Consider the following 12,529-nt stretch of genomic DNA (forward strand, 5'->3'; position numbering starts at 1 on the left):
ATTTCCAATAGATTACAAGAGATCAAAGAGAGAATCTCGGGGGCAGAAGACAACATTGTAAACATAGACAAAACAGCCAGAGAAAATGCAAAAAACAAAAAGCTCCTTACCTAAAATCTCCAGGAAATCCAAGACACAATGAGAAGACCGAACCTAAGGATAATAGGAATAGTAGAGGGAGAAGAGTATCAACTAAGAGGCACAGTAAATATCTTCAACAAAAGTGTAGAAGAAATCTTCCCTACCCTCAAGAATGAGATGACCACGAGCATAAAAGAAGCCTTCAGAACTCCAAATAGGTTGGACCAAAAAAGAAATACCTCCCGACACATAATAGTAAAAACATCAAGCGCCCAAAGTAAAGAAAGAATACTAAAAGCAGTAAGGGAAAAGGGTCAGGTAACGTATAAAGGCAGAACAATCAGACTCACAACCGATTTCTCAACAGAGACTATGAAAGCTAGAAGAGCCTGGACAGACATCATGCACTCCTTAAGAGAGCACAAGTGCCAGCCCAAGCTGTTATACCCAGCAAAACTATCAATCACCATCGATGGAGAGACGAAAATATTTCAAGACAAATCAAAATTCACACAATATCTGACCACAAACCCAGCACTACAACGAATTATAGGTGGAAAACCCAATACAATGAGGGAAAATACAGCCTAGTAAGAACAAGAAAACTCCTAAACAAGAAAACTAAAAGAAGAAAAAAAACACAGACACAACTCAACCCAAAACAAAGAGTTGGTCCTTTGAGAAAATCAACAAGATTGATAAACCCCTAGCCAGACTAACTAGAGGGCAAGGAGAGAGTATCCAAATTAACAAAATCAGAAAGGAAAGTGGCGACATAACAACTGAAACTGAGGAAATTCAAGAAATCATCAGATCCTACTACAAAAACTTATACTCCACAAAATTGAAAAATCTGGAGAAAATGGACGAATTCCTAGACAGATACCAGATCCCAAAGTTAAACCAGGACCAAGTAAACCATCTAAATAACCCTATAACACCTAAAGAAATAGAAGAAGTCATCAAAAGCCTCCCAACCAAAAATAGCCCAGGTCCAGATGGGTTCAGTGCAGAATTTTATCAGACATTTATTGGGGATATAACACCAATACTTGCCAAACTATTCAAAAAAATAGAATCAGATGGAATATTACCCAACTCATTTTTTGAGGCTACAAAAACCCTTGAACCTAAATCACACAAAGACCCTACAAAGAAAGAGAACTTCAGACCAATCTCACTAATGAACATTGATGCAAAAATACTCAACAAAATCCTTGCAAACCGAATCCAAGAACACATCAAAACGATCATTCATCATGACCAAGTAGGCTTCATCCCTGGGATGCAGGGATGGTTTAACATAAGGAAATCCATCAACGTAATCCACCATATAAACAAACTCAAAGACCAAAATCACATGGTCATCTCACTAGACGCTGAGAAAGCATTCAACAAAATCTAACACCCCTTCATGTTAAAAGTACTGGAAAGAACAGGAATCCAAGTCCATACTTAAACATAATAAAAGCAATATTCAAAAAACCAACAGCCAACATCAAACTTAATGGCGGGAAACTTGAAGCAATCCCACTAAAATCAGGGACTCAACAAGGCTGCCCACTCTTCCCCTACCTATTCAACATAGTACTGGAAGTCCTGGCTGGAGCAATTACACAGCAAAAGGAGATTAAGGGGATACAAATCGGAAAGGAAGAGATAAAAACATCACTCTTTGCCAATGACATCATAGTGTACTTGAGTGACCCCAAAAATTCCACCAGAGAACTCCTACAGCTGATAAACAAGTTCAGCAAAGTGGCTGGATACAAAATTAACTCAAACAAATCAGTAGCCTTCCTATACTCAAAGGACAAACATGTGGAGAAAGAAATTAAGGAAAAGGTACCCTTCACAATCGTCACAAAACTATGAAATACCTTGGTGTGACTCTAACTAAGGAAGTGAAGGACCTGTATGACAAGAACTTCAAACCTCTAAAGAAAGAAATTGAGGAGGATCTCAGAAAATGGAAAGATCTCTCATGCTCATGGATTGGAAAAATCAACATCTTAAAAATGGCCATCCTACCAAAAGCAATCTACAGATTCAATACAATCCCCATCAAAATTCCAACCCAGTTCTTCATGGAATTGGAAAGATCAATGTGCAATTTCATATGGAATAGCAAAAGACCTAGAATAGCGAAATCCATCCTCAACAACAACAACAACAACAACAACAACAACAAAAAAACATCTGCGGGAATCACTATCCCTGACCTCAAGCTATATTACAAGGCAATTGTGCTAAAAACTGCTAGGTACTGGTACAGAAATAGGCATGTGGATCAATGGAATAGAATAGAAGATCCAGAAATGAGCCCTCATGTATATGGTCACCTGATTTTTGACAAAGGAGCAGTAAACATTCAATGGAAAAAGGACAGCCTATTCAACAAATGGTTCTGGTCCAACTGGCACTCAGCAAGCAAAAGAATGAAAATAGACCCTTTCTTATCTCCTTGTACAAAGCTCAAGTGTAAGTGGATCAAAGATCTACACATTAAACCAGATACACTGAAACTATTAGATGAGAAAGTAGGGAAAACCTTAGAACACATAGGCACAGGAGAAAATTATCTGAACAAAACACCAATGGCTCAAGCTCTAAGGTCAAAGATTAACAAATGGGACTTAATGAGATTGCAAAGTTTCTGTAAGGCTAAGGACATTGTCAAGAAAACAAAACGGCAACCAACAGAATGAGAAAAGATCTTTACCAACACCACATCAGATAGAGGCCTAATATCCAAGGAACTCAAAAAGCTAGACACCAGAGAATCAAATAACCCTATTAAAAAAATGGGGTACAGAGCTAAACAAAACGTTTTCAGTTGAGGAACACCGAATGGCCGTGAAACATTTGAGGAAGTGCTCGACATCCTTAGCCATCAGGGAAATGCAAATCAAAACAACCCTGAGATTCCACCTCACACCAGTCAGATTGGCCAAGATCCAAAACTCAGATGACAGCAGATGCTGGCGAGGCTGCGGAGAAAGAACACTTCTCCACTGTTGGTGGGGTTGCAAGCTAATACAACCACTCTGGAAATCTGTCTGGCGATTCCTCAGAAAATTGGATATAGCACTACCTGAAGACCCAGCTATTCCACTTCTGGGCATATACCCCAGAGACACTTTAATACACAACAAAGATATATGCACCACAATGTTCATAGCGGCTCTATTTATAATAGCCAGAAGCCTGAAAGAACCCAGATGTCCTTCAGAAGATGAATGGATACAAAAATTGTGGTACATATACACAATGGAATACTACTCAGCCACCAGAAACAATGACTTAACCAAATTCTTAAGAAAATGGCTGCATCTAGAGAATATCATCCTGAGTGAGATAACCCAGTCACAAAAGAACAGTCATAATATGCAGTCACTAATAGTGGGATGCTAACCCCAGACGCTTGCACTTCCCCTAGAAACAACTCACAGACTGTATGAAGTCCAAGAAATACAGAAAACAAAACAAAACAAAAAAAATTCTTACAAAACAAGAAAACTTTAACTATTTCCATGTTACATTTTATTTTACATGTACTTTAGCTCATTGTAACTATTAAGTTTTCAAGGCATACAATCAAACCTTGAAAAAAATCAAGTACTGACTAAAAAATATATTCATATAGTTTTATGTATAAATTATGTTAAAATCTGAAAAAAGTACTGACAAAAAATGTATAATTTTAAGCAAAAAATGTTTAAAATCTGTACATTTATCTTTGTTTTGTAAAATAAAGTTGTTTAAAAAAAAGAAAGTGTGTAATTTAACATACTGAAGCATAGACATTACACGTTTTTATCCATAGACTTAAGAACATGATGGTGACCACTTTCACAGTTTTTTTACTCATTACAAGTCTTGGCTCCAATAAAAAACTGTGTGTTTATAAACATACTATATTTATATAATGTATAAATAATTTATATATTTTATACACATTTGTGTGTTATGTAGAAGACACAGTTGCACTCGTCTAATTGCTGTGGCGCAGCTCACAACACAAAGAAATCCACCCCCAGACAACCCACGTGTGAGCAGATGAAGAAGATGGAAATGTGGATACGTTGGACTGTTATTCATGGATAAAATAAATAAAACCGTGTCATTTATAGGACTGGGAATGGAACTGTAGGACCCTATAGTAAGTAAAATATCCCAAGCATTCTCACTTCCACGTGAAGGTTGAACGCTGGTCTCCACAGAAGTGGGGAACAGAGTGGTAATTTCAGAGTCCAGCTCCTGGAGGGAAAAGGTGCCACGGGTCCAAAGTGAAGCCGAAGAGAAGCAATAGATTCTAGTGTTACGTGGTGCACGGTGGAGTTTCTGAATTGTCGACAAATAATCAAATCCCTCAAAGGAATTAAAGGGACAAAGCTTCAGTTGATCGATATGACAACTGCCTTTCGTGAATCAATACACACTGGGAATGCACTGAAGTTTCCCCTGTTGATAAGTTTGCTTACAGACAAGAGCTATAGCAAAGTAAACATATGAAGTAGAGAGGCTAGAAAACTAACAGCCTGCGTCCTGCTAAGGTGAAATACCAGCAAGGCTGTTGCAGACACCAAGTGGAAGTTGGGTATATGCCAACAGAACCAACGGTTTTGGCATTATTGGTTATAGACGTTGATTTATTTTAATACTTGAATTGTTTTACTCTTGATGAATAACATGTTGTAATGAAATCAGAAAGGCTGGAAATAAACCCTGTGAGAGAAAAATCAAAGAAATAAAACATTATATCTAATACAATATAATTAAAACAAATTATTACTTTTAAAATAAATAAATAAATGTAAGTGACGCAGCTGTATCTGTGTGAGATAGTCTCTTTCTCACACAAAGTAGTTTTAAAACTTGTTGATGACCGCCTAGGGCAGCTGCTCAGCTCCCTCTCAAACCTGTCTTCAGCTGCCTTCACTCTGGTCCATCATGGTGACTCAGCTATCCTATCAGACGTATACCTCCGACCCGGGCAGCTGCCCCTACAAAAGTGCACCTGGTGTGCCCGTTAGCTCTCCCAGCTTTGTCTGGGGGCAGTGGTCGCAGCTTCCGGGAAAGTCTGGGCGCTAGAATGGGTCTGGGCAGTTTCTGCGGAGGGCGTCATGTGGTCACAGTGAACCAGAGCTCCTGAACCCCATGAAGCTGGAGGTGGACCCCAACATCTAGGCTGTGTTCACTCAGGAGAAGGAGCAGATTAAATCCCTTAAGAATAAATTCGCCTCCTTCACTAACAAGGTATGCCTTCTGGAGCAGCAGAGACATCTTGTTACTGTTGCTACAGCAACAGAAGACAGCAAGGAGCAACGAGGACCACGTGTTTGAGAGCTTATAGCAACTACCTTCCCAGGCAGCTGAACTCCCGGGGCCAGAGGAAGCTAAAACTGGAGGCGGAGCTCGGCAACATGCAGGGACTCGTGGAGGACTTCAAGAATAAGTATGAGAATGAGAGGAACAAGCTTACAAAATTAAATTGTCCTCATCAAGAGGAAAGTGGATGGAGCATACACGAAGAAAGCGGAAACCGGAGGGCCGCCTGGAAAGGCTGACGGATACAGACCCAGAAAGAAGAAATCTGTGAGCAACACTTTCATGTCTCTGGTGTTATTCATGTACAATAGCGAATCCCGGGACATGGACCACGTCATCGCAGAAGTGCACATCACCAACCACTCCGCACAAAGACTGATGTCTCTGACATGAGCCGCAACACCAACCATGGAGACTTGAACCCCTCAAAGGCCAGAGGGCAATGCTGGAGGCTGCCATTACTGTTGCCAAGCAACATGGGGAGATACCCATTAAGGATGCCAAGGCCGTGTTCATAGCAGCCCTTTTATAATAGCCAGAAGCTGTACAGAACCCAGATGTCCTTCAGTAGATGAATGGATGCAGAAAGTGTGGTATATTTACACAATGGAGTACTACTCAGCTATTAGAAACAATGGCTTTATGATAGTCCTAGGAAAATGGATGTATCTAGAGAATATCATCCTGAGTGAGGTAACCCAATCACAAAAGAGCAGACATAATATGCAGTCACAGATAATTGGATACTAGTCCCAGAAAGCTCTGAATACCCAAGAAACAATTCACACATCATATGAAGCTCAAAAAAGAAAAAAGAAAGGCCAAAAAGTGGAGCCTAAGTCCTTCTTAGAAAAACAACAACAACAAGTGTACAGCACACACTCAGAGTGGGGCACACCTAAACCTTAAATCATTAACAGCTCAAGAGCTAAGAAGATAGCTTTGTGGCAATTTTTGGTATTTAAGAATCATTATGTTTAATCTATATACACCAAGAAAACTTCGACTCTTTCCATGTTACGTTTTGTTTTACATGTACTTTATGTTTATGGTAACTAGTAAGATTTCAATGCATACTATCAAACCTTTAAAAAAAAGTCAGATACTGAAAAAATATATATTCATATAGTTTTATGCCAAAATGCTTTTAGAAATCTGTACATGTATCTCTCTCTCTCTCTCTCTCTCTCTCTCTCTCTCTCCCTCCCTCCCTCCCTCCCTCTCTCTCTCTCTCTCTCTCTCTCTCTCTCCCTCCCTCTGTCTCTCCCTCTCTCTCTCTTTTAAATGAAGTTGTAAGAAAAAATAAATAAAAAGGATGCCAAAGCCAGGTTGGCTGAGCTGGAGGCTCCCCTGCAATGGGCCAAGCAGGATGTGGTTAGGCAACGGCTAGAGTACCAGGAGCTGATGGAAGTCAACCCGGAGATCGCCACTTACAACACACTGCTGGAGGGTGAGGAGAGCAGGCTGGGGTCTGGGGATGCAGAACTTGAGTATCTAAAGACCACCAGTACTTTTAGCCACGCTATGGCCGTGGTCATTAAGAAGATTGAAACCTCGGTGGGAGGCTGATGTCGCTGCTGTCTGAGTCTTCTGATATCCGGCCCAATCGAATGGCCACTGGAGTCACTGGCACCGTGAGCTTCTGCTGCTGCTCAGGGCTCACAGGGCAGAGAGCTGTAGGGCAGAGTCCAGGGAATAAAAGACCTGCCCAAGGATCAGTCCATACATCTCTGGTTAAACTGGGAAGGAATTCCTCTGAGATATCCCAGTGGTGAAACCTGCCTTTCACCCAACTCAGTTCAATTGTAGTTTTCAAAATAAAGCCTTGGCTAGCTCTATCAAAGCAAACAAACAGAAAACCAAAAACATCTTGTTGGTAAGACCTCTGCAGCAGCTCCTTCCTTAGCTGAGCTTCATTGCATTGTTTTAGTTTCTTACAATTAGCAGGTAGTGTTTACAGATAATGCTTTGTATAGGTTATTTATTCTAATAAAATAATAAACATATTTATCTCAAAATTCGGTGACACGTAAAGATCTAAGTTGACTAAAATATATTAAAGGTTAAAGACAATTGACATCATGTTTTGTAAAATCACATGAACTTTTATCAAGAAGCAGAAATCCTGACCCTTCTACGTTCTCTGACATTTAAACTGCATATTTTTAAATTTTCTTTTATTATGGGATTTTAAGAAAACCTTCCTTAAAGAAATCTGCAAACACTATGAACACTGCCTGCAGCCCACTCAGTGACTTCAGTTACTTTAACTCTTTCAAAATAACTTTCCAAGGTCAGGTCACATACAGTCTCTGGCTAGCTGTGAGGACATGTGGTGCTTTTAAGAGACTCTGTGTGGTTTAGCACCTTCTCTTAGGAAGGTGTCTGGAAAAAAAGGAAAAGAAAAGACTACATAGAAATAAATGAATTGGTAGAAGTATGCCAAGCTGCTTTTACAAAAGGCCAAGCTCAGGCTTCCACTCTGAAGCCCAGCTGGAATGAAATAACATTGAAATGTCTGCAAAATGTTAAAACAGCAACAGAAGAAAAGATTATCATCAAATTTGGAAAATAAAAGTCTTAAAGATGAGACAAAAGGAGAAAGAGAGTGTGGGGCCCAGTGGCTACACCCTAGATTTCTTAACACCTACCCCTGACCCATGTTTAAAACAAAAGATTAAGGAATTCTCGGAAGTCAGTAAGAAAATCAGATTCCTCAAAGCAGAATTTTTTCAGTAATAGAACAACAGTCAGGGAATTGCTTTGAAGAGGTCAACGGCCAGCCTTACAAACCAACCCTGGGGAAGGCAGCAGTATGATTTCCCAATCCTCTAAGACACATATTTTGGGAAGCAAGGTCAGTCGTCTGCCCCCCATCCTAACCTCCACCTTCCTATCACAGTGGTTCTTAACACTTTTGGTCTTTAGACTTCTTTATGGTTTCATAAATTATTGCACAATCAAAATAGCTTCCATTTATACCCAATAAAATATAAGTGCTTGCTACAATGCATAACTAAAGTATTAACTGTTAAAACAAAATGTGAAAAGGGAAATTTGTGTTGTCATACATTATGTATCTTCTAGAAATATCTATTGTAAGCCTCTGAAAAAACTGACAAGGAAAATGTTCTTCACGTCTCAGATTCCCCAAAGATTTGAGTCTTCCGGGATTTAGACCATATCGTGAGAACTCTTTTTGACCCCGAGTGTGTGCTGTGACCAAATAGAATTATCGCTGAGCAGCATTCATATGTGGGCTTCAAGTCTTGTAGCTGGGGTAGCCAATCCAGGTTTCCACAGGAACTCCCCAACTGAATCTGTCCCAGTGGATTCACATGGCACAGCAAGCTTCACCCATGCTCCTGCTGCGTCTCCTGCCTAGAACTATCTTTTCCTTAAAGATTCCCAAGCCAGCTAGCAAAGAACTTCGGAATGTCCCTCAACTCCTTTTCATCTGTTTCTTTATTATTTTTTCCATTTTGTGATGAGTAATAGCTGTAGCAATCAGTCTGAGAGTATGATTCCGGCCTGTCCTAGAGACCAGTCTCCCTGAGCTAGTAGGACTGGGCAGATAAGGGTGACAGTCTACTAATCTTTGCTTCATTCCTTACACCTGTTACGTGTCCAAAAATAGACATAGTTGCTTGTTCAGCTATTCTAAAATAGTAACTTGCTCCTGACTGATAGGACTGTGGGGAAACCGTTTTCTCTGTGCTTCTGTGGGATGCTTTCCTAAGGTGTAATCTTAAAGTGTTTTTCTTTAGCTTAGTGGCTAAGGAAAGATGGTGAAGCAATACACAGGTCTGTGTGCTCTGGATATGCATTCATGTTTCCAGTTATGGCTGTTGTTAAACCTAGCAACAAGCAGCAAGCAACACCTGACTGTGCTGAGGTACTGCCTGCAGCCTCTTACAAGCCTATGGCCCCTTTGTCTCTGTAGCCTGCCTGCATAACGCTGGCATTGCTTTCAACTCCCAAGTGGAAGATTCCAGTTCTTTTCTTTGTCCTGCAAGCTGAATTCCTCACCAAATGTGGCTCATCTTAAAGCTGATCAACACAGGATCTTCAAGATCTACATGCCAACCTAGCATTTTCATTTTGCAGGTCTCAATTAACAGAATTTTCTCTGGGTAACAAATGCAGCCATCTCTCAGTGGCCATGGGGAGCCAAATTAACCAGTTGCCTTTGTGAAGTTCAGTAAAACATTTGCGGGGGACAGTTTTCTGTGCAGATGGAACTCTCAGTGAATTGTTTTGTCAAGGACTTTTGTCTCCAAGAATAACCGGGAAATGGAGTGTTTGAAATGGTGACATGACACAATGCTTATTACTGACAAAGCACTTTCCTCCCCTTTACAGTATCTGAACTACTCATTCCTGAGCCAGTGCAGAAGCACCCGAGACTTGACAAGTAAGGCTAGGTTGGAGTTATTGTTTAATTGAACACAAGCTGGAGGTATGCTTTCTATGTCGCTCTCACTGTGCTGGGACTGAGCTAAAGATGGAAGTAGACTAAAGGTCAGTGTTGCCTGCCTCTTCCACCAGCCTTGGAGCTGACCCCTCTACCAGCTTTCCTGGCCAGCATCTGTGTGGCATCAGGCTCCCGAAGAGACAAGCCTCATTGAGATTCAGGTAGCGATCCCATAAGCAAAGGCTGCAATGTCATTAGAGTGGTGGAGAGACAAACAACACCCGTGCTGCATACCAAGTGGAATCCCATTTAACTGAATCATTTTCTTATGAATACATTCCACGCTGCCACTTTGAGCCACTGGTGTAAAATATGCTGGGGAGAAAATTAGGTCTTGGCTAATTACATTTCATGCATATTTCAGAATTTTCCGCCAGGATACAAGAGGGCGGTGATCATGAAAAAGGATTTCATAACCAAGAGCATCTGCATTTTGGCTGAAAACCTGAGCTAGAGGCTAAAGAAGATAGGTATGATTACATTATGGACTGTGTTGGCTTTAACACAAATGTTGTGATTCCTCATAATGAAATTCCTCTTATGTGAATCCACCTGGACACACACACTGCAGAAGAGCACGCAGCAGCTCCGTCATCTCCTGCCCATGTGCTATTTACTAGATTCACCACTGTGGTTTCTAATTGTAATTTCAAGATTAAAGTGATATTACAGCATTTCTTCCTCTGTCTCCTTTCTCTAAACCCTTCCATAAAGCCCCTCCTTGCTCTTTTTAAATATCTGGCCTTTAAAAAAATGTTGTTACATGCATATATATTTACATGTACTTACATATACATATATTTACATGCATAGATATGGTATCATATACTTATATATATACATATATATACATATATACACATATATTTACATGCATATATGTTATATGTGCACACACACATATGTATACATATATATATGAATATGTATTCTTAAATACAGTCTGCTTAGTCTATATAACAAAATTATTATGTATAGTTTGGGGCTGGTCATTTCATATTGGATAACCAAATAGTCTCTATGGAAGACTGTTTCTCTCACATTCAGAATTCTGTCGTTGCCTGCCATTCTTTGAATGGGGCCTTGTTTTCTTTTGGCCTGTCTATTCTTGTTCAGTCCATGATGAAAAAACCTACATCCATCACTTTACTAAACCAACATACTCCCTAGCTATAGTCTAAATGTTTGTCCTTATTATATCCATGGATCAGTGGAATCCTTACTGTGGATCAAGGATACTTCTCTTTGTAAAGGGAGATTATTGCCTTTGGTTTTGTTTGAGGCTGAGTTGGCGAAAGAAACCACTGGCCTTGGGGAACTGTCAGGTGAATAGAAGAGAAGAAGGTGTCTTTACCTGTTTCAGGAGGGAATTGTAAAGGACACAAGTGACTGCTTTCAAATGGCTCTTCACCCTCTTGCTGGCTTCATTTTTTATGGCCAACAAGGCAATCTGATTATTGAAGGAGATAAAAAGGCGTCCATGCGTTTCATCAAAGTGGAAAAGGCACCTGAAGTCCTGACTTTTGGGAAAAGAACATGCTATCCTTTGAATGGACAGCTGGTGTTGAATATCCCAGAGTCTCAAAACCTGGATGACAAGTGATAACAAGGAAATTAAAAAAAAAATAAGTTAACAACAGTTTCAGGTTCTATCTTTCTATTTATATCTTGACTTCTACAGCACAGTGATTTCTGTCAGGATACTCCTGTTTCGTGTTTCAATTAACCCTCAAACATATAAGTTTCTCTAATGCAAGTACTGAGCATTCTTTCAATCTCTGGAATTGAAATACAGGCTTAGAATATGCCTGGAATACACCAAACAATGCTTTCCTAAAAATTCTCATGTGCGAATCCAGGAACCTATGAATATGTCATTTTAAAACTCAAAAGCAAGGTTTCAAGTATGGTTTAATTAAAAATGTTAAGATTGAAAAGTAACCAAAATTCTTGGCAATAATAGCCTAGGTAGAGTGAAAGTTCCCATGGGACCTCTTTTGACAACAATTCAAAAAAATTGTAACCCAGTACCATAAATAAAGGCTTTATTTGCTGACAAGAGATTTTTTTCTCGGGCTCCGTCTTCCCCATTATTTGGTGACCCTGTTTATATCACCTTCGTGTCTATACTTAGGAAGTTCTACTGTGTTGGGTTTCTCTTACACCCCCTGAAATGGATCTTAGTTTAGTTATCTCTCACCGTGGTCCCTCCATCATGCAGATTTTCTCTTCTCCCCTCTGTTTTATCCTCCTGTTCCATCCTCCCAATTCATCCCAACTATCTATTTTACTTCCCTTTCCTGGGGGAATATCACTCCATTGTAGTTCCTTCTTTAAACTTAACCTCTGGATTGTAGGTTGATTATTGAAGATTTAATATGTAACATTCACATATACATATAATCAAATACATACCGTGTCTATCTCTTTAGGTCTGGGCTATCATATTCAGAATGATCTTATTTTTCTAGTTGCATGCATTTACCTGTAAATTTTATGATTTCAGCTCTTCAATTACTGAGAAATATTCCATAGTGTAAACGTACTACATTTTTTAATCCGTGTTTTAGTGTAGCAAAAAGTCCCATGACTGAAGACAAGACCTAAATCATGTGTTGCATATTGAGAAACTGAACTGGTGCC

General features: G+C 39.8%; 1 protein-coding gene across 1 annotated transcript in view; it reads right to left on the reverse strand.

Moving 5' to 3' along the window:
• WDR49 (WD repeat domain 49) overlaps window positions 1–12,529 on the reverse strand; it is a gene marked incomplete at both ends in the record, with an annotated part of 205,975 nt that overhangs the window by 107,209 nt on the left and 86,237 nt on the right. The window contains one exon of the mRNA XM_080915350.1: window positions 11,241–11,474. Coding sequence (XP_080771476.1) covers window positions 11,241–11,474 — 234 coding nt within the window. The remainder of the gene's footprint in view (window positions 1–11,240; window positions 11,475–12,529) is intronic.

This window comes from Micromys minutus (genome assembly GCF_963924665.1).
Source record: "Micromys minutus genome assembly, chromosome: 4".
NCBI classification, from domain to species: Eukaryota; Metazoa; Chordata; class Mammalia; order Rodentia; family Muridae; genus Micromys; species Micromys minutus.